The 26,182-nt window shown below is 57.5% G+C and overlaps 4 protein-coding genes across 10 annotated transcripts; 2 read left to right on the top strand and 2 right to left on the bottom strand.

The window, feature by feature from the left end:
- Positions 1–245: 245 nt before the first annotated feature.
- Positions 246–7,559, bottom strand: E2F4 (E2F transcription factor 4). Its single transcript, XM_045815026.2, has 10 exons — positions 6,689–7,559; positions 6,140–6,249; positions 5,837–5,998; positions 5,466–5,509; positions 4,686–4,747; positions 4,168–4,465; positions 3,455–3,655; positions 1,551–1,598; positions 1,302–1,346; positions 246–1,199 (listed from the first exon to the last, which is right to left on the bottom strand). Exons 1-10 carry the CDS (start codon positions 7,160–7,162, stop codon positions 1,084–1,086), a joined length of 1,560 nt encoding a protein of 519 aa, XP_045670982.2. The 5' UTR covers positions 7,163–7,559; the 3' UTR covers positions 246–1,083.
- EXOC3L1 (exocyst complex component 3 like 1) lies at positions 7,009–13,659 on the top strand. Of its 5 annotated transcripts, none has more exons than XM_045815020.2 (16): positions 7,009–7,069; positions 7,554–7,633; positions 8,463–8,579; positions 8,854–8,916; positions 9,143–9,303; positions 9,385–9,604; positions 10,161–10,773; positions 10,853–10,970; positions 11,105–11,230; positions 11,310–11,410; positions 11,618–11,728; positions 12,453–12,582; positions 12,706–12,828; positions 12,906–13,061; positions 13,153–13,277; positions 13,364–13,659. In XM_045815020.2, exons 4-16 carry the CDS (start codon positions 8,871–8,873, stop codon positions 13,551–13,553), a joined length of 2,220 nt encoding a protein of 739 aa, XP_045670976.2. In that variant the 5' UTR covers positions 7,009–7,069; positions 7,554–7,633; positions 8,463–8,579; positions 8,854–8,870; the 3' UTR covers positions 13,554–13,659. The 5 variants fall into 5 exon arrangements, with proteins under 5 accessions (XP_045670976.2, XP_045670975.2, XP_087726611.1 ...); XM_045815019.2 differs by having other exon boundaries at positions 9,128–9,303; XM_087870485.1 differs by lacking the exon at positions 11,105–11,230 and having other exon boundaries at positions 9,128–9,303.
- Positions 13,660–14,155: 496 nt separating this feature from the next.
- MATCAP1 (microtubule associated tyrosine carboxypeptidase 1) lies at positions 14,156–21,811 on the top strand. The gene is given in 9 exon segments (XM_045815036.2): positions 14,156–14,639; positions 15,869–16,047; positions 16,741–17,072; positions 17,074–17,367; positions 17,450–17,593; positions 17,857–17,989; positions 18,946–19,251; positions 19,391–19,488; positions 20,469–21,811. Coding segments are annotated over 7 exon segments (1,416 nt in total). The 5' UTR covers positions 14,156–14,639; positions 15,869–16,047; positions 16,741–16,796; the 3' UTR covers positions 20,634–21,811.
- Positions 21,812–22,207: 396 nt separating this feature from the next.
- On the bottom strand, positions 22,208–25,873 carry NOL3 (nucleolar protein 3). 3 transcript variants are annotated; one of them, XM_045815041.2, is made up of 4 exons: positions 25,695–25,873; positions 22,923–23,225; positions 22,435–22,758; positions 22,208–22,350 (listed from the first exon to the last, which is right to left on the bottom strand). In XM_045815041.2, exons 2-4 carry the CDS (start codon positions 23,215–23,217, stop codon positions 22,343–22,345), a joined length of 627 nt encoding a protein of 208 aa, XP_045670997.2. In that variant the 5' UTR covers positions 23,218–23,225; positions 25,695–25,873; the 3' UTR covers positions 22,208–22,342. The 3 variants fall into 3 exon arrangements, with proteins under 3 accessions (XP_045670997.2, XP_045670999.2, XP_045670998.2); XM_045815043.2 differs by lacking the exon at positions 25,695–25,873 and adding an exon at positions 25,268–25,489; XM_045815042.2 differs by lacking the exon at positions 25,695–25,873 and adding an exon at positions 23,602–24,490.
- Between the last annotated feature and the right edge of the window lie 309 nt (positions 25,874–26,182).

The raw sequence follows: 26,182 nt of genomic DNA, 5'->3' as shown, positions 1-26,182 counted from the left end.
TGGCCAGAGGGCCGCGGCCTTCCCAAGGGAGCTGAGATTAGTTCCGGGTTGGAGTCCCCGGGGTAGGCTCCTGCCCTGCCCCGCCCCACCCCAGCGGCTCCGCCCCGCCCCAAGGTGAGCCAGGTGGGGGTGGGGAGGGCGGGATGCTAGAGCAGCCACACCTCCCTTTCCGAGAATGGTAACCCGCCCGGTCCCACCACCAATCCAGAATTCCAGGGAAGGGCCTGAAAGAACCAGATCAGAGATAGCCTTAGGCATGGTCTTTATTCACTTGGATACTGTACAAATATTACAATTTCCTTTTGCTGCAAAAAGTATAAAAATAATCTTTATATAGGAATCCATTCGTTACTGCAAATCTTTCTAAATCTCTGCAAATGGCTCTAAATGAGGGTAAATGAATAAACGGGGCGGGGGGGGGGGGTGCCTACAGGGCAGCAGGAGATTGGGCCAATCCTTAGGGGCTCACCCGCCCAGATTTCTAGCTAAAGACCTCTCTGTTCCTTCCTGTTAGCAGCCCCACCCCCACCCCCTACCTCCTATAGGTACTCGGGCTAAGGGCCCAGCAGATGGGGGGTATACGGGAGATGTCCAAGGGGAGCTGCAGGGTCAGGGGCAGGGAGAAGTGAAGGAGGCTAGGGGTGGTGCTGGTAGGCGCCTGGCTCCACCCCAGGCTTCGCTCCTCAGAGTGGGAGGCATTGGCTGCAACAGGGCAGTGGGGCTGGACAAGGTGCCCTATGCAGATGATGGCAGGTCTTCAGTTCTGTGCCACTGAGTGGCAGCCGAGCCTGAGCTCTGAGAGGGCTCGGAGAGGGCAGGAGGTGGGGGAAAGCCCCGGAAAAGGAGAGGCACACACTCTGGCTCCATGGTGAAGGGGGCTGAGCCCCTTTCTCCTGCATTCCTAGCACGGTAGAGGTGCTCGTGCAGGAGTGGGAGTTGTGGTCAGAACTGCAGTGAGGGAAGGCTGAGGAAGCCAGGAATCTGTGGCTCTCAAGCTGTGTAGGGCTAGAGTGGGGGAGGTCCTCAGGCAGCCCCCAGATCACACAGTCTGTGTCCCAGCCACACAGGGAATGTCCCTGTCAGTCAAAGGTTGAGAACAGGCACATCGAAGAGGTCACAGACACCTTCACTCTCGTCCAGGTTGTAGATGTAATCGTGGTCTCCAGGGGGTGGTGAAAGGCGGAGGAGGGGGGCAAACACTGCAGAGAGCACCAGGCTGAGGCTCTGGGCCAAGCCCCCCCTCCTCCAGCAGTTGCCCAACCCCCTGCCCACCCCCACCCCCACCTTCCTGGGCCACCCACCTTCTGAGGACATCAGCTCCTCCAGCAGCTCTGAGCTCATGCATTCTGGGGAGGGAGGGAGAGCTCAGTTACATTTTGGCTCCTGGCTCTCCACCCACCAAAGCCCATGAAGGGGATCCCCCCTAGCCACCCATCAAGACTTTACTCTTTGCTCAGGTACCAAGCACAATCATAGGTCCTCAGAAGTGCAAGAAACCACCATAAGACCCAATGAGCTGTGCCCTTACCCCATGAAGGATGCAGACCTACCTCGTGTGGGATCAAAGATTTCTGACAGCTCTTTGGGGAGTTCCAGAACTGAAAGACAAGAAAGCCATGCTCAAGGGCACAGAGATCCAGTCTGGTCCCACTCTGGCCTCCACCTTCCTCAGATGTTATACCACCTGTCTTGGGGCTCCACCTAGCTGAGGAGATGGAGACCCTGCCCCAGGCCAAGCTGGCATTGTCAGTCTCCCCTGCTAGATGTGAGATCCTTAGTGCTGAGCCCAGGGTACTAAAGGCCATCGTAAGTGACTGATACAGCCCTTCTAACTCAGAAGTGCTGCAGAAGGGCAGCAGACCCCCTCTACGGGCTCAGTAGGTATGCCCTATCTGATGGCAGTTGCCCCACTCATCCCTGCTCTTGCTGAGCACCTGCTCCATGCCAGGCTCAGAGACCACACCCTGGGCCAGGTCACTTGGCAGAGGAGCAGGCAGACACTTAACAGGAGCTGGTGCTACAGGGTAACAAGTCTGCTACAAAGGTCTGACTGGGAGAAGGCACACGGGAAGCAGAGGAAAACGAAACTGGAGAAGGGCGCTGGCACACGCGGATCACCTATGCCAAGTGCAGGGGCTCTAGTTTTATCCAGCAGGCCTTAAAAAGCCAATAAGATACTCAGTAAACACAAAAATACCACACTCAACCTGTATTTCAGACAGATCCCTATCAGTCAGGGTAAAGAGGAGGATGCTGAAGAATTTCGGGTAGAGGTAGCCGGCAGTGATCCTGAGTGTTGAGGATACAGGAAGCCAGTAATGGGAGATGTCTGAGACAAAACTCAGTTAATGTGAAGTGGAGAGCAGGAGAAGCGAGGTGATGGAACTGGAGTGACATGCAGGTGTCAGGCCTAGGGGACCAGGGCCAATAGGAGGGTATGCACAGAGACAGCAAATCAGCTTCAGTTAAGGATACAGGAATGAAGTGCCCATCAGATGTGCAGAGGAAGGCACATGGACACAGGTGTGGAGTTCAGCAAAGACCTAGGCAAGCCAGAGGCCGGGGATTCATCTACCCAGAATGCGTGCCCCCCACAGGTGTGCAATGGACAGAGACCTAGGAAACACGACATTTAGAAAGGCATGCAAGGGAGAGGTCAGAAGAAGCTTATGAGAGAGAACAGCCAAAGTTGGCACCATAAATGCCAAAGAAGCTGGAAAGCAACACCATGGAGTAAGAGAGTACAGGAGCGAATCAGCCCAGAAACCTGCTGGAACCAGCAGTCAGGGCAAGGCCACTTCTTCAGAGCAGCACTGGTGTCCCATGGGGTGGGGGGTACAAGGGTCCTGAATGCTGCAACCTGGAGGATGACGAGGAGACCAAGACATGGAATGGAGTAGAGAAGACCTGCCCAAGGAGGCCAGACAGAGACGACACGGTGAACGTGACAGAGGGAACACAGAAGGCAAAGAGTCACTTAGCGAGAAGAGACTGAGCGGTGCTTGTGGGCCAAGGAGAATGAGTCCTGGAAGAAGCAAATACCCAAATTGCAGGATGGAAAGAAGACTCCAGGCAGATGATGTCACCTCCCCTGAGAAGGCACTGCCCCCACCTTTGGAGCCTGAGGGCCGTACCACAGCCCCTTCCCCAGAATGGCAGTTATGTCTTCCTGACCCCTGAGTGCAAGGGGGGGCAGGCAAGGCTTGAGAGGGGCTCAGGAGTTCTAGGTACTCAGGAAGGAGAGCAAAGGGCACCGGTGCCGAGATGGCAGCCAGGCTCCTCACTCAGGCTGGCAGAGCCTGGGGTCGAGGCAAAAGTGGATGCGGGGGGGCTGGCCATCAGGCTGGCCAGCTCTGGCTGAGACAGGCGAGCTGGGTTCCAGCCCCAGCTCTGTTTCTGACCTAGGAGCGTCTACAGCTGGGTTCTCCCTGACACTCAGGGGATGTGCACTCACCTCCTGTGGGGTCTGTCTTGATGGGCTCAAAGGAGGTAGAAGGGTTGAGTCCGGATGAGCTGCTGTTGCTGCTGCTGCTGCTGCTGCTGCTGTCCAGCAGGGCAGAAGACTGCAGTGGCCGGGTGTCCAGGGCTGCCAAGCCCGGAGAAAGGGAGCCGAGATCACCACCGTCCTTGCTGTCTGGTCCAGGGCCGCCACTCACTGCAACCACATCCCCTGAACCCAGTCACTTGGGAGCAGGAAGTAGGATACCGAAGCTTTGTGCTAGAACCCATAGTCGGGATGACAAGAGCCCCGGTTCCCAGGCCCAAGGAGAGAGAGGCACTGCCAGTCCCCCATCCCCTATCCCCCTCACCCCCGCAGAGGTAACCTAGAAATAAGCCCCCGAAGGAGACAGGGGCATGAGGCCTGCAGGAGGGAGACTCAAGGATGACATGGCTCCTGTCGCCACACTTCAAGAGGGGCTGCCAGGGGCAGTGAGACAGAGGTTGACCCGGGGAAAACTATCTCCACTAATACTCCTTCACACAATCAGAGCTTCTCTATTAAAAAGGGCTCATTCACAACCATAGCAAGGGGAGGCCAGTTGGAGGCCAGGAGAAGGACAACCCTCACAAGGTCTCTTCTAACTCTGAGCACACATTCCACAACACAGAGGCATTGCCTTTTGGGCCCCAGAAATCACACCATCACTACTGCCTGTTACACCTCACCTGTAATCTCCGTTGCTGGACCGGGCACCCCCTGGGTTTCAGTGATGCCAGAGACAGGGGCGGGGGCGGTCAGGTGGGGACTGCTCGGGCGTGAGGTGTCCTGGGGCTGGGCCAGGGTAGGCTTGGGCAGAGGTGGAGGGGTAGAGACAGCAGGTGGGCTGTGGAGCAGATCTTCAGGTGGTGGCACAGGCACCGCCACTGGTGGTGAGCTCCATGCCTCCTTGTTCACCAGCAGCACCTCGATGGGGCCACTCACACTCTTCAGGTGAATCTGGTACTTCTTCTGTCCATTGAGGCCCTGGAGGTGGGGGATGGGGGACAGGAGGAATTAGAAGCAGGCCTGGCTCTGGCCTGACCCTGGGCCAGGGCCACAGTGTCCTCTCCCACCCTAGGCTGCCCGTTCTTCTAGATAACCCCCAAACCCAGGCCTCCCCCTACCTGCCCCACCCGGGACTTATCAGGCTCCACAGCCAGCACCCGCCCTCAATCAACCCCGCCTGCCGGGGCTGAGCACCCACCTCTGGGATGGGCACCTCAAGGCTGGTGCCCGACGGGGCCCGGATGGCCAGGAGGGTATCTCCTAGAATGACAAGGATGGGTCAGGGCCCATGGGCTCAATCTAATCTGAGAATGGGGGTGCCTATCCCTTTGAGCAAGGAAGGAAATCATGGTCTTTAGGACAGTAAACCTCACCCAACCCCAACAATGGCTGGGGCAGAAACTAAAGCTTTTCTCCTCCCAAGAGCCCAAGGGTCAGTAACCAGAAAATCTGGCTTCAAACATGTGGACTAAAGGATTGCTGGCCACGGGCATCTCACTTCTTGATTGAAGGGGCTGCTCCCTAGGAGCAAATGTTCAGGCGAAGGCCAGTGTTCCTTCCCCAAACCAGTCTAGAGGATGCAAAATGGAGAAGGAACAGTTTCTATATCTATAATGCAACTGACTACAGGTTGCAAGTGAGCACCACTCTTCTCTGGATACAAGCATGCAAGAGCGTACACACACACTCTGTCCCCCTTATGCCTCTGTCATGCCTGAGAAGCCAAACCCAGGAAACAGTGCAACTGGGGACTGACCCAGGGATCCAGCCCAGAATTCTTGTACCCGTTCAGTATGATTTGCCTCCATGAGGTCCCAGTGACCCTCAAACCCAGGACTTACCCTGCCTGGGTCCTCTTTGGGCAAGCCCAAGGAACCCTCTTAAGAGACAAAACTCTCCTTGGGCACTGAGCCCACTGCTCAGGGCTGTGGCTCAGCCCAGCCCCACCCCCATCACCCCCTACCCAGGCTCTGCTCACCAGCAAAGCATCTGCAGATGTCCTCATGAGTCACGTACGCCAAGGTGTGGGGGTTAAGGAGAACGGCTGATGCCCTGCCTATGGTGACAGATGGCAGACCACAGAGAAAACCCAACTCTTTAGCAGAGATCTGACATACAAGCTCTCAGAGAAAGGCCTGGGCCTGGCATCTACAAGGAGAAGGATCACAGGCCAAGACTGGCTGGGGAAGGGCTTTGAGTTTGAGGAGGGAGGCCAAGACAGGGACCTGGCCAGGAGCTGCAGGATCATCCTCCCAAGAGGGATAGTGTCTAGGGCACCACAGAGCAAACCCAACTGGACTAGAGGGCCCCTCACCCACTCCCCGGGAGCAGGGACCGCCAGGAGGATATCAGCTGTTCTGCACGTCCTCTGTGACATTCCGGATGCTCTGCTGCACCCACACCTTGTGCTTGTCCAGTTCCTGCTCCCGCTGCTGCAGCTCCTCGATCTCAGCCTTGAGCTCAATCAGCTTGTCCGCAATCTCCCGGGTATTGCAGCCAGGCCCCACACCCCTGAGCCCAGGGAGTGAGGCTGAGAGGAGATGCTAGGAACTCTGGGTCCCATGGCCCCTGCTCTCTCCTATGTCCTCCTCCCCACACCCCTGACACTTCTGGGTAAGAGATGCCATTGCCCTCCCAGGTGCTCCCACTCACTTCCACTGGATGCTATTCTTGGATTTTTTCTCGATCAGCCCGATACCTTCCAGCACGTTGGTAATGTCGTAAATCCGCCGCTTCTGGCGCACAGCAAGGGTGTCAGCTGCCTGGCAGACAGAACAGAGAGCAGGATACTCAGCCCCACTCTCAGGTGTCCCCCCAGCTACCTTGAAACCTGGTCTGGAAGTGATCTGAAAAAGGGGTGACCTGAGTTCCAACCCTCCTCCCAGGCACCACAGCAGATCAGGACCGCGAGGCAGGAAGAGGCCGGCACAGCCTGAACTGATGTTCTGATGCTCTTCTTCCCACACCAGCCGAGGAGGGCCACGAGGACCAGCAACTGCACCCCAGAGCCTGGCACATAGCTGACGCCCAATGGCTTCGGCCGAATGAATGAAACTGCTCCCGGCCTCCCTCCTGTGAGAAAGCACACCCATGGCGGCTTGCTTTCTGAGGGCTCAGCTGGACGGCCCCATGGGTTCCCACTACAGGTCCAGGCCTGCCTGGTCCACCATCCTCCCGGTCGCCCCTTAGCCCAGGCCGCACCAGCTTGAGGTCAAGCACGCCGTCCTTGGCCTCCTGTAGAAGCGACACGAACTTGGTGGTGAGAAGTCCCAAGCTCTTCTCGTGCCGGCTTGGGGTGCCCGGGGGCGGCGGCGCCTGTGGCCCGGCCTCCGCCATCGCTCCCGCCCGCCGCCTCCCCTCAGCCAGGCCAGGCCAGGCCGGCACCGCCGCCACTTCCGCTTCCGTTCCTGGCCACCCGGCCGCCGGCGCCAGCGTCGCTGTTTCCGCTTCCGCTCCGCGCCCTCCCAGGGAACCCGGCGCAATTCCTGTTTGCGGACACGGCAGCAAAACTTCGGGGACCATCAGCAAATGTCCAACAGCCGAAGAGGACGAAAACAATCCGTGGATCGGGGATAGGATAGGGTACAGGGGGAGGTGGAGGAAGTGGGTGGACAGCCCCGGCAGTAGAGAAGGAAGAGCCATCAGAACCTTCCGGTCTGGCCAACTTGTCCCCATTTCAGAAGAGGAGACCACGCTGCCTGATGAACCCAATGTGTTTCCCCAAACCTGCTTCTAGAAGCTGTCCCAGTGTCTTGGGTTTACTGACCCTATTCCTGTCCCTCACTTCCTTCCAAACAGTGATTACTAATTACGTCTAGCTTCCCCACTTGTCTCTATTCCCATTCTCCTTCCCTGATCCCAACCTCATCTTCCTCCTGTCTCCACACTGCAGTGCTCAGAGACCGTGGAGTTATAACCATTTTCCCACCAACACAAACATGCTTACCTATGTGTACATATATGTAAAGCACTTAGAGCAGTTTCTCACAGGTAGAAAGGATTATGTGTTGGCTAGTACCATGTTGTTATGTTTGATACCATCATTATTTATAATCATTTATTTTAGGCCAAGATCTCTGGGAAGCTGACTTTGAGACAGGAATCTGCCTGCAGGGAAGTTTATTGAGGATCCTCCCCCCCCCACTTGTGAGTAAGACATGCAAAATTGCACAGACGGGGGAATTTAGCTGTGATACAGTTATAACAGAGGACTCAGGCCATCCTATTAGGAGCACTGAAACTGGGATGGCCCTCCAAGGTGATCCATGTCCAGGCAGGGTTACCAGGCCTTTGTGCCCTAACTTTGAGCGAGACACTCAGCTGTGACACCTCTGCAACCTACACTCCTGGCAGCTAGGGGAACAAGTGGTGTTGTCCTGAAGGGTGGATTTGGGTGGTAACCAGCATCCACTTTATTATTACTACCTGGTGGTCCTCCCCATGGCCCCCTTTAACTCTCAAGACAAACACAGCTTTCATAGCCCTTCTACCCCTCTCTCACCATCACCCACCACACACCTTCCTTACAACAGCCTGTGGCCTCTCACTTCTCTGCAGAGGTGCATACCCTCCTCTGAGGAGCCATCAACACAGTTTTCCTACTGTGATGCTGTCTGCACCCATATTTGCACACCCTGTTCTCCACCCCAAGTTGGGGCCATCTAGTTCACGTCTGTGACCTGAGCACCAAGAGGTCCTGGATGGGCTGGGCAGGACTTAGGGATTACAGGGAGTCCACCCCCTCCCCCCAAGGAAGTGGCGCCCAGCCCTCCCCACCCCATCCCGCAATGCAGATGCACTTTCCTGTTGGGAATAAAGGGCCAGAGACTCAGCTTCCTTCCTTTCTGGGCATTTGGCCTTGGGGAAGGAGGAGCCTTGGACAGAGGAGGGTGCTCCTGGGCAGGGAGGTCGTACAGAGGCTTCCTTGGGGAGAAGAATTCTGCTGCATGCTGAGGTGTGGGCTGGAACCACTCAGGCCTCGTGAGCCAGTGAAGAGAATACCCAGCTCTGCCCTGAGGACTGGGGGAGACGGCCATCCTCAAGGCGAAGACTGTTTTCAAACGAGAAAGAACTGGATGCCTGGTCAAGCCTGGTAAGTTCCATACCAAACTGTCCTCCGCAATTCAGAGCAGGAGCTGGGGCCAGCAGAGGCCTGCGGCTATCCTGCCTCACTTGGGTCTTTAGGGGCAAAACTGAGAAGCCCAGTCTCCCCATCACACTCACCTCCCTCTCATTTCCTGAGGGGGCTGGGCAAGAACCCCCCCCCCTCCTTCTCAGAGGGGCCTAGACTGAGGCTGCAGCTCACAGAGCATCCGTTCTGCCTGCTCTAACCCAGACTCTTGTCCCCACTCCTACCTCATTTTCAGTTCCTCCAGGGACTGCCATGGACTCAGCAACCAAGGACGAAATGCAGCCCTCACTTCCCCCCGGTATGAGCCCTTCTGGGTGGGCCAAGGGAGGGATGGTGGCAAGAAAGATGGGAATGGTGGGGTTGGATCCTCCTTGCCAGGTCTGGCCAGAGCTCTATAGGACAGCAAGAGGAGTGGATCGGACTGCCCTAGGGGACAGGCTGAGAAGTAGGAAGGGGAGCAGGTTTGGGCTACTTCCTGTAGGCCCTGCCCAACTGACAAGGCTGCCCAGGCTCTTCCTGCCCAGGGCCTGAGTGGCCAGAGCAGGAGAGGGCGGAGCAGCTGGCCCGAGGAGCAGCACTCAAATGGGCCTCGGGTATCTTCTACCGGCCGGAGCAGCTGGCCAGACTGGGCCAGTACCGCAGCCGTGAGGTTCAGCGTACCTGTTCCCTGGAAGCACGCATCAAGGTGGGCATCAGTTGGGGGAAAGGAGTGCTGGGGATGGGCTGTAGGACTGGTCAGGCCTCACTGGCTGCCTCCCTCCCATAGTCGGTGGTGCAGTCCTACCTGGAGGGCGTGAAGACTGGTGTGTGGCAGCTGGCCCAGGCTTTTGAGGCCGTGCAAGGAGCCCGTGAGGCCCTGGGCCAAGCCCGTGCGTTGCTTCAGGGTATGGCAATGGCCACACAGACCCTAAAACCGCTGCGGGAACAGGTCGCACAGCACAAGCAACTGCAGGTCCTGTCTCAGCTGCTGCCCCGGCTATGGGCAGGTGAGTGTGCAGGGGCCTTGGGCCTCAGCCCCCCAACCGTTAGTCAATAAACACCCACCACTGATCAAGGGGCTGGGGCACTAGTGTGAGATTGCATGGAGGGACACACCAGGGACCTTCCAGAGAATAACTCAGGCTTCAAATGGCATATGAAGCAGGATACAAATTGGCTTATTCTGGGATTCTAAAGCACGCATTGTATGAATCAGGACTGAGACTCAGTCAAGTGGCTCTGACCATCCTGGTTGCTAATTTATTGAAATACTTCCTTAACAGGGTGGGTAAATAGCCACTAACATGGCCCTGTCAGCTCCTCACTGTCTTGCCTCCAGGATCCCGGACTTCCTCTTGTTCCATCAGCTCAAAAATTTACACCTGGCCCACCAGGTCTCTAGGCCCTTCCCTGGGTCCTTTCAGATTGGTCAGTGCTCTGCTGTACTGGTTATTAAACATTTTACACATCCCTCCAGCCATAGGGCCTCAGCATCCCCTGCTGTACCCATTGTACAGGTGGGAGGTTTGAGACTCAGGCCTGGTTCATCTTCTCCCTGCTTAGTGCCAGCTGCAGTGGCTCACACGCGGACCCTGATTGATGCCCAACAGCTCTTGGAGGCATATGTGTGCCTTCGGGAGCTGGAGCAGCTGCAAGAGGAGACGTGGGCACCTCTGGGGGGCCTGGAGTTGCCGGTCTTTGAGGGGCTGGGCCCTCTGGCTGAGGCTCTTGGCCAGGCTGTGGAGGCGGCTGCAGGGGCCGCAGGGCAGCTGGCACGGGAGGACCCAGCCCTGCTGGTGGCTGCTGTGCGCGTGGCAGAGGTGGACGCTGAGTACACAACCTCTCTGGAGCTGGCCCCCAGGGACTGGCGACAGCGCTGTCTGCAGGCATTACAGGAGGGCCTGGAGAGGACCCACTTTGGGACACCTCTTCTGCCTGAGCCAGGGGCCCTGGCTGGGTGGCTGGAGGCTCTGCGGGTGGCCTTACCAGCTGAGCTGGCCATAGCTGAAGCACTAGTAGCACCCTGCTGCCCACCGCACTACAAGGTGGTCCAGCTGTGGGCCCACACCCTGCACAGTGGACTGCGCCGCTGCCTGCAGCAACTCCTGGAAGGGCCTGCACTAGCAGCTGCTGATGCCTTCGCCTTGCTGCACTGGGCACTGCATGTGTACCTGGGGTCAGTACCCTTTGGGCAACGGGAATTGGGTGGATCAGTGGCTGGGTGCTCAGAGTGACACTGGGCTACCCATCTGCAGGCCAGAAATGATGGGGAGCCTAGAGTTGGGACCTGAGGCTGATGTGTCTCAGCTGGAGCCCCTCCTGACCTTGGAGAACATTGAACAGCTGGAGGCAACATTTGTGACCCAAATCCAGGTGAGTAGTTGAGCCCAGGTACAGAGAAGCTCTGCCGCCAGCTGTGGGCCTGTATCTGTAGATCCCTGTGTCTACCCATCTCTAGCAGTATCAGTGCCCTGCTGCCTCCTGCTCCCCTTTGCCCCTTCCTCTAGGCAAATGTGGCTCAGTGGCTGCAGAGGGCACTGGATGGGGAGGTAGCTGAGTGGAACCGAGAGCAGGAACCTGACACAGACTCTTCAGGCTTCTACCACTCACCTATGCCGGCTATAGTGCTGCAGGTGGGTGGGAAGCCCCCACAGGGAAAGGGGAGGAGACAGGACTAGGACTCTGCTGATGGCCACCCATTTCTGCCTGTAGATCCTGGAGGAGAATATTCGTGTGACCAGCCTGGTCAGCGAGTCGCTGCAGCAGCGGGTGCACAGCATGGCACTATCAGAACTGGGTGCATTCCTGAGGAGGTCTGCCAAGGCACTGGCCCACGTCCAGCCCCCAGCTCTGCTCTTGGGGCAGCCCAAAGGGGCTCTGAGTGAATAAGGCGCACCAGGGGGAAAGGGCTCCTTTGAAACAAGGTCTTGGGTTTCTTGGAGGTGGGGCTGGAGTACTAGGGACTCAGGGTGTGGGGGTGCCAGAGTGCCAGGTACAGGAACTACCTCTGCCCTTTGCAGCTTTAGTGATGCTCTGATCCGATTTTCTCGAGACCACGCCAGGGGGGAAGCAATGGCCCCTCATTATGTGCCCTACCTACTGGCCACCCTCAACCACCAGTCAGCACTCAGGTACCAGAAGGTCCCCCCACAGAACCCCTGACTGAACCCCAATTAGGTATGGACCCAGTCCACACTAGGTCATCAGAAATTTTAGACTCACATAGCCCTGGGAGTCCAATCCTAGTTCTACTAATTGCCAACTGTGTGACCTTGGATGAATTACCTAATCTTTTTGAATCTTGTTTTTCTTATCACTATTATGTGGCAATAATGGTACATTCTGAGAATCATGTAACAGATGTGAAGTACCTACCACAGTGCCTGCCTGACAGTATCAATTATTCATTCATTCATTTATCCAACACACACTTATCAAGGCCCTACTCTGTGCCACGTAATGTCTGAGGTTACAGTTGTGAACAAAACAGAAAAAAATTCCCTTTCTCTTGGGTCTTATGTTCTTTGGGGTGGGGGCAGAGAGAACAAAGAAGTTAATGATGAGTTTGAATCCCTCCTGACTGGGATTAAACTCTTGCCTTACCCAAACAGAAACCAAAAGACATGATTTGCTCAAAGTCACACTACGAACTAGAGGCAGGCCTGATTGGATTCCTTCTAGCTATCTGATCAGACCCACCACTCCTCCGTCCAAGACCCAGAACTTCACAAGCTCAGAGAGCCGCCGTTCTTGCCCCCTCTCGCCACACACTTGCACCACTAGATGGAGTCAGAGTGGCTAGACAAGCGAGGGCCTTGGCCTTGGTCCTGAAGCCTTAACTTTTGGTCGGTCCAGCTCCTCCGTGTCAGTCCTGCAGCCCGACGGGGTGGCTTCAGGAGCTTTGGCTCCAGTGGAGACAGCGCTGGACGAGTTGCAGAGGAGGATCTGCCGCCTGGTGTTGGAGGTGCTGCTGGCGGAGCTCCAGGTAAGGCTTCAAGTGGGGCTGGGGGTGAGGGGAGGAGATACAGCATATATGGGTGTGCGTCTTTGCAGGGGGAATGCTAGGTCTGGATCGTTCCTCCAACCCCGTTTCTGCCCCTACCCCCAGCCCCTGTTCGCGGCTCTGCCCTCCCGCCGGTGGCTGTCGAAGTCAGAGCTGCTGGATGATGTGTGCGAGCGGACGGAGCGCTTCTGCCAGGATTTTAGCCGCGTGCGGAATCCTGCGGCCCAGGTGCAGTTAAGGGAAAGGCTGGGGAATAGGGAAGCGCCCATGGGAAAGGCATGCTGAACCCACTACGTTCTCCGCAGCTGCTCCTGGCAGAGGCGGAACGTACGGTGGTACTGCAGTACTTACGTGCGCTGATGCAGGGCCGCCTAGTGTGCCGAGGAGCTGACGAGAGGACCCAGGCGGCTGAGCGCCTGCAGCACGACGCGGCCCAGCTTCGGGAGCTTTTCCTTGGTTTGGTGAGAGTTCGTCAGGCGAGCAGATGGGCGGGAGTCTCAGTGGTTGGGTGGAGGTTGAGGGCCAGCGCGAGACCTACTCCGCGATGCTCAGGGCCTGGAGGAGAGCGTTCGGTGCGCGCCAGTGCTCCTGGCTCTGCGGGATCTGCTGAACCTCCGCGACCCCATGCTGCTTGGCCTCGAGGTGGCAGGCCTGCGACAAAAATTTCCCGACGTGAGGTGCGAAGACTGGTTGGGGGGACGGGGAGGATGGATTCGGGAGGAGCGGGGCGGAGCTGACGCACACCTTTGTGGTGTCCCTGTAGCGAGGATCACATCTCTGCCCTCTTGGACCTGCGCGGGGACGTGTCGCGGGAGCAGCGCCTGGCCGCACTCAGCTCCTTGCAGGCCGGCCCACAGCCCTCGCCCTCTGCCGGTCGCCGCGCACTCTTCAGCCTCGTGCCAGCACCTACTCCTGCGCTGTCCTCCTGCCTTCCCTCGGGGCCCTGTGCCTGACGCCCGGCTACCCTCCGGATACAGGAACGGCCCTCGGACGCCTGAATTGTGTACTGGGGAGGGGGGGGATAAAATAAAAGTGCGTTGATTAGGGGGTCCACGCTCAGTGAAACGCCTAAGGTATCCTGGCTCCAGTCCTGATATATGGGCTTCACCTCACCTATCCTGGCATCAGCCCGGTATGGACTGCATTCCCAAGTACCCGAGCTTCTGCCGCCATAGGTGGACTACAGCCCCACCCATCCGCGCCAGGGCAGGGAGCTCGTGTGTCCAGGCCCTGACTCTGAAGGCCGAGCAGTAGCTGAAGCTCTGAAACCCGTCGGGTCCTCGTGGACGGGGCGGACTAAGATAACTCCTTGCCCAGGGGCGTGACTTGGTGGCGGACACCGCCCCCTCTGCTCCGCCTGGCCCCACCCCCAGCCGTGTTCTCGGGTGCGCGCCGCCGCCGAATTTGACGTGAATAGGCGCGCCTTCGCGTGAGCGTGCGCGCGGCCGAGTGCGTGCGTCACCAGAGGTCGGCTCCCGCGGGCTGGGCTGCCGGCGACTGGTGTTGCGGAACAGGAACCGCGGTGGAGAGAAGAGGAGCGAACAGGTGAGGGCGCGGTACGCGGACGGAACCCCCTACCCCCGAGAGGCCGCGAAGGCGCGCGACACGACCCCTACTCATCTAACCAAGAACCCCCCTCCATTGTCCTCTGGCTCCGCCCTCCATTGGCCACGCCCTTTCCCCATCCTCCGCCACTTATTGGCTGCAGGTCACGCCCCTCCTCTATATCCCCGTCCCCATTGGCTCCTCTTCCACGTTACCCTCTCCAGTAGTTTTTTATTGGCGTAGGCTACACCCTCTCATTTGTCACCAGACTCCGCCTTGTGTCTGGGCTCCTCCCCAGCCGTCTTTCATTCATTCCGCTTGTAGTGCTGGGTGCTTGGGGCATGGGGGTCGATCAGATCCGTCCCTGCCCTCAGGGAGTTAAGGGGATGGTGGGGGAACACGGATCTAGGCTCCGACAGTGACAGCTGAGGGTGGTGAAGAAGCCGCCTAGACACTGGGAGCCTCCAAGACGCCAGGAAGGCTTCCCCGAGGAGGTGAGACCTAAACCGAGCCCTGAGGAATGGTTAGGAGTTTGCTACAGGGATGCATTGCTAGGGCATTCTTGGCAAAAGAACCTGTGACATGAAAGAAACAGGCGTATTCTTGGTAATTGCGAAGAGGTAGGTCGAATGAAAGAAGGGGGATGGGGATGAAGGCAGAGGCCCAGAGACCAGTGAGGAGTCCAGAAAAGTGTACGGTTAGTTGAGAACAGTGAAGTCTGAGGCCTGAAAGTGTTTTCAAATAGCTGGTCACTGGCAGAGGGAAGGGAGGTGGGGGCAGGAGATCAGAACTAGTTAGGGAAACAGTGTGTGGAACGAATGATTCCAGTTCTGAGAAGAAGTGCTCTTGGGTTCATCCATTTATTGAGCAACTCCTCTGGGTAGGGTACTATTTTGGATTCTGGGGACACAGCTGTGAACATTCGAAAGGAGAAAGCAGATAACTAAGAATGACAGATACTGTACTTTAGGTAGTGAAAACTGCTTCAGAAACCAATAATGTGGAGAAGGGAAGATTGTGGTGGGGAGGAAAGAGGAGGCTTACTATTTTATAGACTGTGTTAGGGAGGCTTGTCTAATAATATATTTGTGCAGAAATCCGAGGAAAATGGGAGAGGGAGCCCTGCAGTTATCTGGGGGGGGGGAGCATTCCAGATAGGGGACATGTTCAGTTTGAGATGCCTGTTGTACATTCAGGTAAAGATGTTGAATTGAGAACTGGCAACACCAGTCGGAAGTTTATAGAAGTCTGGGCTGATGTACTTAAAACGGTGAAAGTGGATGAGATCACCCTGGGAGTAAGCATAAATGGAGAAGAGGAGAGAAGTTTCCATAGAAGTTTCCAAGACCTGAGGCATCACAATGTTAAGAGATCAGGAAGATAGGAATGATGAGCAAGAAAGAACAAGAACTAACAGCCAGTGAGGTAGGAGAATATATTTGAGTGCATTTGAGAAGCCAAGTGGAAAACATGTTTCCAAGATGAAATGATTAATTATGTCAAGTGTGCCGATCAGTATGAAGATCATTGATGACCTTGGTCAGATCGGTTTCAATGGAGAGTGGGGATAGAAGCCTAATTGGAATGAAACATAAGAGAGAACAGGAAAAGAATCAGACAGCATTCAGATGGGTGTTGTGCTGCAATAAGGAGCAGCTGGTGGGAGATGCGGTGGGGCTAAAGGAGTGTGGGGTCAAGTGAGGGTTTGGTTTTGTTTTTTTAGGACAGAAATAACAGCATGTGTTTATGCTGCTGGAAAGAATCCAATAGAGAGGAAGAGATTGATGGTGTTGGAGAAATGCTGGAATTGTGCCCCTGAGCAGGCAAAGGAGTTCAGAATCTGAAGCCTTCTGTCAGTCGCTGGGGAGCTGGACTGTTCTGAGCCCTAGTACAGAGCAAGGGGTGAGCATGCCAATACCGGCCTTAGATGACGATTAGAAAGGGGCCTCTGATAGGATACAGACCAAGGATTATCTTGAATTTGCCGAAGTCTCCCTCTGCTCCCCAAAAAGCTGATTCTAATTCGGATTTGAACAGATGACCCGGAGGGGAAAGAGACCATTCCAGGTGGAGGGATTAACAGAAGCAAGGGGCATGTAGGCACTCAACCTAACTGAGACCAACTGGGCTGGAGGAGGTGGTGAAGCCAGGTGGGAGGGAAGGGATGAGACTGAGAAAATGCCATAGGTGGAAGGCAGGTAGAAAGTAGTGAGGCCCCCTCAGCCGTCATTCCAGCAGCTGGGGCTACCCTATACCAGCTCCCAGTCTGGGTGGGTGCTGAGCACACGGATTAAAATCATGAGTGGGGGCTCAGGCCTTGCTCTCAGCAGCTCATAGGCTAAGGGGATTCCAGTACCACCGTCTAGGTGAGTGTATAAATTCTGCCTCCTGCTTTCCCCCAGTCCAGCTTCCTTGGGTAAGCCTGCTGGAGGGAATGGACATGGGGATGGGGGTGAGAGGGCAGCTACCCAGACCCCTGGTGGCAGGCCCCAAGCTCACTAAGCACCCAGCCAGGGCAGTGTGGAGCACAAGGCCTGGTGGTCCTCAGGCCACACTCACTCATACTGGCCTCCACATGCCCTTCTGTGTCCCCAGAAGTCGACAGTGTGGGGAGTTGGAGTGACCCAGCTGGATGTGACCCCCAGGACAGAATGGTGCTGGACTCAGGGGCTCAGGTGTATGAACAGGCACCCCCCAGCCCACCAGCCAGTCCCTCATCCTTGGGCCATAGGCTGAAGCCCTCAGACCGAGATGGGACACTGCTGTACCCCTGGCCTCAGTCCCTGGCCTTGCCCCTGGCTCTGTCAATCCCCTCAGCCCTACGGCCCCAGCCTGAGCTCCAGCCCTTCTCAGAGCTGCACTTGGGCCCCCGTGGCCACATGCGTCGCAGTGAGAGCACTTATACTGTAAATAGTACTGGCCGGCGGGGGGGGTAGCACCCAGAGTCGGGCCCCACCTGGACGGGGACGGGACCCAGGCGGGGGCACCCTGCGGTCTGCAGCCTCCCTGCCTCACATTGCTAAGACTCGGAAGGATGTAGGCCGTGGTGCCAGCAAGAGCCCTTGCATGTTGGTGGCCTTGCGGCCAACCAATATGGACCAAGAGCGGGACAAGTTCTTCCAGTCCCACTACACCTACAACCCACAGTTTGAGTACCAGGAGCCCATGCCCACGGCTGTGCTGGAGAAGTACTGTGAGGCTTCTGGACAGTTCATCCATCAGGTCAGTCCAGCCTGCCTGCCTCCTCCTGGCCCTGATCACCCAAGAGGCCTGGTCTGACCAGCCACTGCAACCCTATGTGCAGGCAGTTGGCATCATTGAGGCCGTCCTGGAGAAGTTTGGTACCTATGAACACTTCGAAGCTGCAACGGGGGGCCAGCTGCTGACCAAGTGCCAGATCTGGTCCATTGTTCGCAAATACATGCAGAAGGAGGGCTGCGTTGGGGAGGTGAGCAAGCCCTGTCTTCGAGGCCCCTCTTCTGTGTGTCCCAAACCAGGCTGCCAGGCCCAACTCCACACCTGGCCAGCTCGTGATCCCAGGCAAGCCCCTGTCCCTGTCCCAATAAGGTGGGAGCTGGCTCTGAGCAAAGGTGGTGAAGGGTGGGTGCCCTGGCCAACCGTGTGGCCTGGCTGCCCTGTGGCATCAGTGGGTCCACCTGCATCCTGGTCCCAGGGCTGGTGGCCATGGCTTAGGTTCAGTACCACCTACAGGTTGTGGTGCAGCTGAGTGAAGACCTGCTGTCCCAGGCAGTGATGATGGTGGAGAACAGCCGACCAACATTGGCCATCAACCTGACTGGAGCCCGCCAGTATTGGTTGGAGGGCATGCTGCGGCACGAGATAGGTCAGGGTGTGGGTAGGTGGGTGGGTGGGTAGGATGAGAGGGGGCTGGGATGGGGTGGGGGGGCAGCAAGGGGCCCCAGTAACCCCACCCCCTCTCTTTCTTCCCCTTCCTTCCGGAGGACGGCCCCTTTCCCTTCGTGAGCAGCTACCTCCTCCCTCTGGCTCACAGAGGTAGGCCAGAACATGCCTGTCCACTCTCTGGGCTCACCCTCATCTCTTGCTCCTTTTGGGTATCTTTTCCTGCCTCTTCTTTTCTACTTCCTCTCTGATTTCCCGTGACAGTGGGGACAAGGCTGTTGAGGCCCGGACAGGCCAGAGGGAGTACCCTGAGGGTCCCACTAGCCCGGCCAACATGGAGGCCCTCCAGGGTGGGTGGAAGGCCAGATCCTAGGAATGGAATTAGTTGAGGACACAAAGCCGGGTTTTAGGAGGGGATAGGTTGAGGTGAAAAGGAGAGCATGGGACACTAATTACTATTCCTTTCTGTCTCTCTCTCCTTATCAAGAATCTTGTAGCTCTGGGCAAAAGGTGTTTTTTGCTGGGGTCATCAGCATGGCTGTCAAAATGATATGGGCATGCAGGATGTGGGGCTGGGGTGGTTTGTGAGTTCCTGCACCTCTCCGAGGGGCGTGGGGGGCAGTGTGAGTTTGGCAGAGTTGTTTGTGTGTGTAGCCCTGGGTGGATGGGGAAGGATTTTTGTGTGTGGGACTCAGTCTTTGGGTGTGAGTTCACCTGAGGAGGGTCTTCCCGCTGCCAGGGGTTGGGTGAGTATGCATTTGGGGCGGGGTTGGGGGCGGGGAGACCTTGCGTGAGAGCCTGAGTTTAGGGGCTGGAGTATGCGTGAGTCACCTTCACGGTCACCGGCCAGAGGTTCTGTAGGATGTGGCAGGACATGGCCGGCAGGTTGGTCCCCTGGATGACCTACCCAGTGCGTCCTTCCCCTCACCTTCTCCGTAGGCACTCACTACCTGCGGGGCGTGAACAACGCGCGGCAGCCGTGGCATAGCGCGGAGGGCCGGCTGCAGTACGGGCTGCGGCCAGCGAACCCCACAGAGGAAGGCTTGGCCAGCCTGCACAGCGTGCTGTTCCGCAAGCAGCCCTTCCTGTGGCGCGCTGCCCTTCTGTACTACACCATCCATCGTGCCTCACGCATGTCCTTCCGCCAGCTCTTCCAGGACCTGGCGCGCTACGTGCAGGACACCGACGTGCGCTGGGAATACTGCGTGCGCGCCAAGCGCGGCCAGACTGACACCTCGCTGCCGGGTGGGCGTCCGAGCCGGGTTGGGGGGGGTGCCCTGAAGGAGGCCTGGGGGTGCGGGGTGTGGGGGGGAGTTCCCCGACCGGGGAACTGGCGGGGGGGGCGCCTCGGGCCTAGGGGCTCACGGCCCTCTCATGCCCACAGGTTGCTTCAGCAAGGATCAGGTGTACCTGGATGGCATCGTGCGTATTCTGCGGCACCGCCAGACCATCGATTTCCCGTTGCTGACCTCACTGGGCAAGGTGAGGGGCCACAGACCTCTAGAGATCCCAGCCAGCTCTCCTCATCACTGCAGTGTTCTCTGAGCCTCTGATGGCTGCCTGACTGAGGATTAGGTGTCAGGCTTCTCTGGTGGGGAGACCTGGGTGGAGGGGAACAAAGGAGAAGTGACAGCAGGGCAGCCAAAAGTAGGTACTTGACCTACACCGCAGGTGTATATGTAGATACCGCATCTCAAAGGAGGTGAGCATTCAGGCCGGGGATCAGTCAGGAAAGTCTGGGGGAGGAGGCTGGAGAAATGACCACGGACCAAGTCTCTGGTTCTGGGTATTTGTGCCGGGCTGAGGAAGGTGGACTTCACCTGAAGCAATAGGGAATCCGGAGAGCTTTAAGAAGTGTCACTTTTGCTTTAGAAGGCTCCCTGTGGATGTTATATGGGAGGTGGATTGGAGAGAGAGGCCAAGGAAGGGAGTGCAGGGGAAAGAGGAAGCTGCCTTTCCAGTCACTCCTGCAGAGCTGATGGAGGTCTGGTCTCACCGGGCAGTGACCATACAGCGGGAGGAGCAAGCTGGGGAAAGATCTTCAGAGAGTGGAATTCCTCTAACCCAGTGGCCACCCTGAGTTGGAGGGTGACATATTCCAGGTCCCTTCCTCAAGCTGACCTAGGGAACCGTGAGGAGGGTGGGGCTGGCAGAAGCTGGCACTCAGGTGATCAGCGTTCAGTGTGGGGTCTGAGGTGCCTGAGGGAGATCCCAGGGAAGGTGTTCAGGAGGCAGTTGGATACCTAGCTTTGGAGGTGAGAGAAGAAGCCAGGTTGGGGTTCAGAGAGCAAACACACCCAGGACTAAGCCTTAGGGTATATAACATTGAGAATGGATCCAGAGGGGAAAGGGAGGCATTCCAGGAGCAGAGGGCAATGAGCCATTGGTAGAGAGCTGGGACCAGCTACCTGAAAGTCATGGCTCCCCCTGGCTCCCCTTGAGGCCCAGCTTCCTTCCTGCAGGTGTCCTATGAGGACGTAGACCACCTGCGGCCCCATGGGGTGCTGGACAATACCCGGGTGCCCCACTTCATGCAGGACTTGGTGCGCTACCGACAGCAGCTGGAGCACATCATGGCCACCAACCGGCTGGATGAAGCAGAACTGGGCCGCTTGCTGCCTGACTGATGCTGGTTGAGGGCTACAGGCAGAGGCCCTGGACAGAGGGCTCCAGATCAGCTCCCAGAACATGAAGCTGACTGTTCTGTGCTTCCATGGCCTGGGTGTTTCTTGGGGAACTGGGAGGGCAAGAGCATCCCAGGAGATAGAAATGGCAACATCAGAGGGTTTGTGTCCTTTGCTAGCCTCTCTGGGGCCTAGGGACCAGTAGTAGCATGCCAAGCAGACTGAGTCTGCCCTCCTACCTCTAGCTCTCTGTTGAGCAGAGGGGAAGCCTGGGGGCAGGAGGGAGGCTGAGCATGATGGGGATGGGGGGTGGTTTGGGAGTAGAAACTTGTTCTTGCATGAGATGGCTTTGGGTGTCTGCATACTCCAGTCTCTCCCTTCCCCCACCTGGCCCCTCGGTGCTCCTTCAGCTTTCACGCTGTCTACCTCTCACTGGGTCTTGGTGGGGATCTCCCTTCTCCTGGGGTGACTGCCTGACCCTGAGGACCTGGCTTTCACAAAACTCAAGGGACAGGGGTCCTGGTGGTAGAGACCCAGCTGGGCTGGGGTGTGCTTCCTAGCATTTTGCCTCTCCCACTGGTCATGTATTTATATCCTATTTATGCGCCCTTCCTGGGGCTGGGAGGCAGCAGCTTCTAAAGGTGTGGTGGAGGGAACAGAGCTCCTCTGGAAGGCACCAACTGTTCCTAGCCCCACTCTCATCTCTCTCTCTCTCTCTCACACACACACACGAGTCTTTTAGGCCTTGTGCGCTAAGCCCAAGAGCTCACCTGGCCTTGCCCCTAGCCCCTCCAATGGCCTGTGCCATTCCTGTCTTTGCCCACACCCTCTGGCCTCTGGCAGAGGGTGGCACAGGCTGGCAGCAGCCACACTTGAGCTTGAGGGGCAGGCCCCTAGCTGCTGTCCCAAGTCCTGAGCCCCCTGTGGACCAGGAGGGTGTAGAGGTGGTGGTTCCTTCCGGTTTCACCTCAGACTCAGCTATGTGATGCTGACCCATTCCTACTCTCACCCTTGCCCTTCGTTTTCCCATCAGTAAAACTCAGAAATGCAACTGGAAAGTCCTTATTCATTTAGTCAGTGAATGTGTGTAGAGCACCTTCTCTGTGCCAGTTACTGGTCAGAACCCTCACTGAGTTCCCAGTCCAGAGAGAAGCCAGACAATTAAAACAATTATAATGAAGTGTGTGAGCTCTGTCTACCCAAGATCCCTTCCTCTTCCTCTCTCCTAATCTCACTTCCCAAGGCTGTGAGCTCTAGCCTGCCCTAAGTGGAGAGAAGTCTCCCTTCTCTGGCTCTCTGCACCAAGCCCAAGGGCTTCCATGAAATAGGGCAGGTGACTACACAGCACCCCCCCCCCCAATTGGTTCATGAGGGGAAAAGGACTGTGAGGAAGGGCCCAGGGTCTGGCCCTAGTCCCACTGGGGGCCTGGGACTAAGGGCTCCAGGGGGGTGCAGCTTGGGCTACTGAGGATGAAATGGGGTAAGAACTGGACAGTGGGGCATAGGGCTGCCCGGGGTGCTGAGCCTCAGGGGCATGGTCTACACCCTAGTTCCTGGGCAAAAAGCCAGCCACACAGTCCAGGCTAACCCTCCAGAGTTTATTCACTTATAGCGGTACCGGGTCAGAGGGAGACACACACCCCCCCAGTGCCAGGGCAGGATTCCAGGTCCTATCCGGCTTGGGCAGGGGCGGCCTGTCAGTGCTCGGGCATTCAGGAATCTAGAGATGATAGAGAAAAAAGTGGTCACTCAGGTGGGGGCCCCCCTTCTACCAATTGGGCACCAGGTTTGGGTAGCCTCACACCTTCAGACTCGTCACCCGCCTCGAAGTCGGGCTCTGGCGCTGGTTTGGGTTCGGGCTCCAGTTCAGGTTCCGGTTCTGCCTCTGCCTCTGCCTCTGCCTCTGCCTCTGGTTCCAAATCCTGCTCAGTCCTATCAGAGGCCCCAGCTTCCAGCTCCGGATCGAGTTCCTCAGGCGTTCCGGATTGCACAGCTTCGGAGCCCCCGGGAACCCCAGCCTCACTGCAGTCTGAAGCTCTGGGCAGTTCAGGGCAAGTGGTCCTCAAGCCAGGTGCCTCAGGTGTCCAGTGGCCAGGGCATGGAGTGTCGTAGCTGCGTTCCCGGTAGCCTGGCGGGGGGGGGGGGGCGGGGGGAGTATCTGAGGCTCATTTTATGCCTCTGCAGTATCCTTGACACACGCCCATCTTGGGGGGGGGGATACTAATGGTTCCCCAATCTACCCTTCACGCCATGCCCCGTGCTCTGGCTCAGGCCCCGCCTCTGCGCGCTCACCGGTGCCCACGTGCTGCCAGTCCCAGGCGGGGTCGGGCGCCCGCGTGGTACGCTGGGCGCAGTGCAGCAGCTCCTGGCAGGCGGCCTCGCCTTTGCTCTGCACCAGCAGCAGCAGGCGGCGCACCCTGCGCTCGGCATCCGGCAGCGCGTCCAACGCCTCGTACTCGGGCCCGGTGAGCACGCCCCGCGCCAGCAGTGCATCCAGCAGCAGCCCTGAGTCGGCCTGCAGCGTCTCCACCAGGCGTTTCCGCTCGCGGTCGATCGTTTCTGATGGCCGCTCCTGCGCATTGCCCATGGTGGGGGCTGCATGGGGGAGGGGGAGAGAGGTAGTGGGAGCCGGGACACCCCCGCCCTGACCTCTCTCCCAGGGTCTCAGTGAACACTCATGGCTGGGATTTAAGTTCACCTCGACCCCGACAGCCGGACAGCTCCTCAGCAGAGGATTTGTCCCAGTCTCCTCCTCAGGCTTCTCCTTGGGCCCCTAAATGTCAGCTGTGGTTCTCCTCTCCTTCTCCATGCTATCCCTCGGTCCTTATTTACTCCTCTCCCCAGTCAGCGCGTCCCACCTGAGCCCCCCCCCCCGTCCCCCCCCCCCCCCCGCCGCCTGTGGATCCTACATCCTATTCAGACCCAGTTTATCCAAACTAACTTCTTTTCCCAGTCTGCTTCCCCACCTTACCAGGCAGAAAGACCTGCAGTTGATTCCGATATCCAACAGCCAGCTTGCAGTCGGGTCCTTTCCAGTCTATCTGCTGAGTATTTTTCTGTCATTCTAACCTCTTACTTACTCTAGTGTTTCCTGTCCAGCTTAGACCCTGCGGAGCGCTGAATCCCCTCTGCACCCAGAGCACAAGTGCTGACAGCCTCCCCTCACCGACTGATATAAGTCCAGGCTCCTTATTCTGACCCCGAGGCCCATCCTTCCAGGATAGGCTCTGCCCCTGCAGCCCCTCATCAATGCCACCACTGTGTCCTGGTTCCCTAATACCTGAGCAGGATTACCTGAATTCTCTTGAGTCCTAGCTCTGACCAAGATCTCCTGACATCACCTGAGATACAACTGTCTCCCTGCTGCCCTGGAAATCTTGCTTCATCTTTAAATACCACAGACACAACTCATAAATAAAAGCTGCCAACAAATGCTTGCTGAACTTTTACTGTTTTCTTCCATGGATCTTCCCATTTTGAGAGACTGTCTCTAGCAAGCAGCGGGTGTTAGGCAGAAATTAATCGCTTTGTCCATTTATTAACAACCGAGGACAATGGCCCATCACTTCTGGGGTGGCCTGACCCAGGCAGCAAGGCCCCTGGCATTAAGGGGCAAAGAGTTCAGGCCCTAAGACACTCCCTCTCTCAGCCCATCTCCCCTAGCCTTGGGCTTTGTCCACACAGCACCCTCCTGGGTCTCATCCTCCTTTTGAGGTCACTCCTCTTCTTCTCTACCTGGCTCTAGGTCTGAGAGAGTGCTGTGGTCCTAGCCCCCATCTTGCCTCCCAGGTCTCTCGCTACCCACCTGGTGTCATGCTATGCCTCCCCGGTCATTTTACCCCTCCTGGCCATACTGAATTGTCAGCGCTTCCCCCAGGCCACAGAGCAGAGACCAGAACTACCCCCCCCACCTCTCCCTCTCCCTTCATATGGCATCTCTGACAAATGCTGCTCCTCTACTTCTCAGTGGGTCTCCATCAGCATCCTCCCTCAGTCCCACCATCATCACCTCATCTCCTATGACAGTCTCTGTGAGTACCTCTCACTCACTCCCATCCCATCCCCCTCACAGCATAGTGACTTTGACAAGTCTCTGGGACAGGATTTATTTTCCCCATTTTACAGATGAGGAGCCAGGTTCAGAGAGACCAAGCGGCAAAATTGGAATATGACTTGCTCTAGCTTGAACTATTAGATCTCCCGCCAAGCAGAATATCAGCCCTAACTACTTGTCTGCTTTCCTCACTGCCCATCAGAGAGAATCAAGATTATCTGCCCAAACCACCTCCCACCCCTCTGGACAGCCGGTTTCCCCCACCCACTTCCCTCCACCACACAGTGCTGGGAGAACCCTGCAAGCCCCGGGCACATCTGAACATTTGCAGATACTGTTCCCTAAGCCTGGAATACCCTTCCCCTCCCTCCATGCTGTGGACACATCCTCTAAGACTCAAATGTCCCCTTGTCCACCCCAGTGCCTGAGCATCCCACAGACAGACTGGTTCCCTCTCTTATGTGCCCCAGTAACAGCATACACCCTCACCACCACGCTGACATCACTGCACTGTGTTCATGGACCCTCTGCCCTCTTCAGCTGAGACTTCCAAAGACTGTCCCCCTAGTCGCGGGTGCAGGACCTGCTCAGGACAAGTGCGGGCAGGGGGCAGATTGGATTGGCCCCTCCTTCTCCCTCGTTGCTCGCCAAGTTATTTTCCTGTTAGCCTCCTCACTGCAGTATGCCAAGTCCTGCGCTTTGTCCTGTCTGGGGTGCAGAGACCCCAGCTGCAACTCAATGCTCAGAAGTGAATACCGAAGTTATGTCCCGGCCAGTCCTTCAAGGGTCACAGGCCAAATCCTTCCCAGAGCTCCAGGCGGCTCCAGGTGCGAAGCATCGAGGTAGGTCTCCGCCTCCCTCCCACCTCTGTGCGCGGGTTCTTATGCTAGGGAGGGAGGGTCGTGGGAGACTGCGGGAGCCTTTGCGAAAGCGCGATCACAAGGCTCCCCTTACCCCCCCCCCACCCAGTCCCACAGCTTGAATCCGGGGGAGGAGCGGTGTTCACAGACCTCCTTCGAGCGCGGCTGGTGGTGGTGGGGCGTGGATTCTGCCCAATCTCAGTTTCTCTTCCCTCCCGCAGCCGAGTGGGGTGGGGCTCCCAGTTCTATGCGTTGCGGGCGGCCCCACTCACGGGTCGAGCCTCCGCGGGGCAGTAGATGACGAGGCAGAAAGGGCTGGGCGGGGTGGGGGTGGGAGCAGCAGCTGCTGCGGCGGGGGCGGGGCGGCCAGGGCTGCCGGGAACTGGAAGGGGGTAGGAAGGGGGGGGTGTTCTCAGGACTCCCGGAGGCAGGCCTTAGGGGCCACGCACCCCTGGGCTTCTATGCGTGGTCGGTCCGCTTTCCCTCCCCACCCCGGTGCACCGGATGAGTCAGGGAGGGGGCAGTTGGGCCTGCAGGGGCCTGGCAATTCCAGGAGATTTACATTCATCTTCTCTTTGAACCCTCTCTGCTTATCCGAGATAAGGCTCAGAGAAGGGGACAGGCTTACCCAGGATCAC

This window comes from Ursus americanus, chromosome 21 (genome assembly GCF_024610735.1).
Source record: "Ursus americanus isolate L20-20 chromosome 21, mUrsAme1.1.p, whole genome shotgun sequence".
Classification (NCBI taxonomy): domain Eukaryota; kingdom Metazoa; phylum Chordata; class Mammalia; order Carnivora; family Ursidae; genus Ursus; species Ursus americanus.
Note: the sequence above shows the minus strand (reverse complement) of the source record. Positions and strands in the feature narration are given on the sequence as shown.

Coding starts and splice junctions, on each gene's coding strand:
- E2F4 (XM_045815026.2), bottom strand. CDS start 7,162: ATGGGGACAAGTTGGCCAGACCGGAAGGTTCTGATGGCTCTTCCTTCT. Junction 5,999..6,139: donor AAGAATAGCATCCAGTGGAA/GTGAGTGGGAGC, acceptor CCCTGGGCTCAG/GGGTGTGGGGCCTGGCTGCA. Junction 1,599..3,454: donor CAAGACAGACCCCACAGGAG/GTGAGTGCACAT, acceptor CTTGTCTTTCAG/TTCTGGAACTCCCCAAAGAG.
- EXOC3L1 (XM_087870486.1), top strand. CDS start 8,188: ATGGGCTGGGCAGGACTTAGGGATTACAGGGAGTCCACCCCCTCCCCC. Junction 8,917..9,127: donor GCAGCCCTCACTTCCCCCCG/GTATGAGCCCTT, acceptor AAGGCTGCCCAG/GCTCTTCCTGCCCAGGGCCT. Junction 10,971..11,104: donor CATTTGTGACCCAAATCCAG/GTGAGTAGTTGA, acceptor CCCTTCCTCTAG/GCAAATGTGGCTCAGTGGCT.
- NOL3 (XM_045815041.2), bottom strand. CDS start 23,217: ATGGGCAATGCGCAGGAGCGGCCATCAGAAACGATCGACCGCGAGCGG. Junction 22,759..22,922: donor CTGGCAGCACGTGGGCACCG/GTGAGCGCGCAG, acceptor CCCCCCCGCCAG/GCTACCGGGAACGCAGCTAC.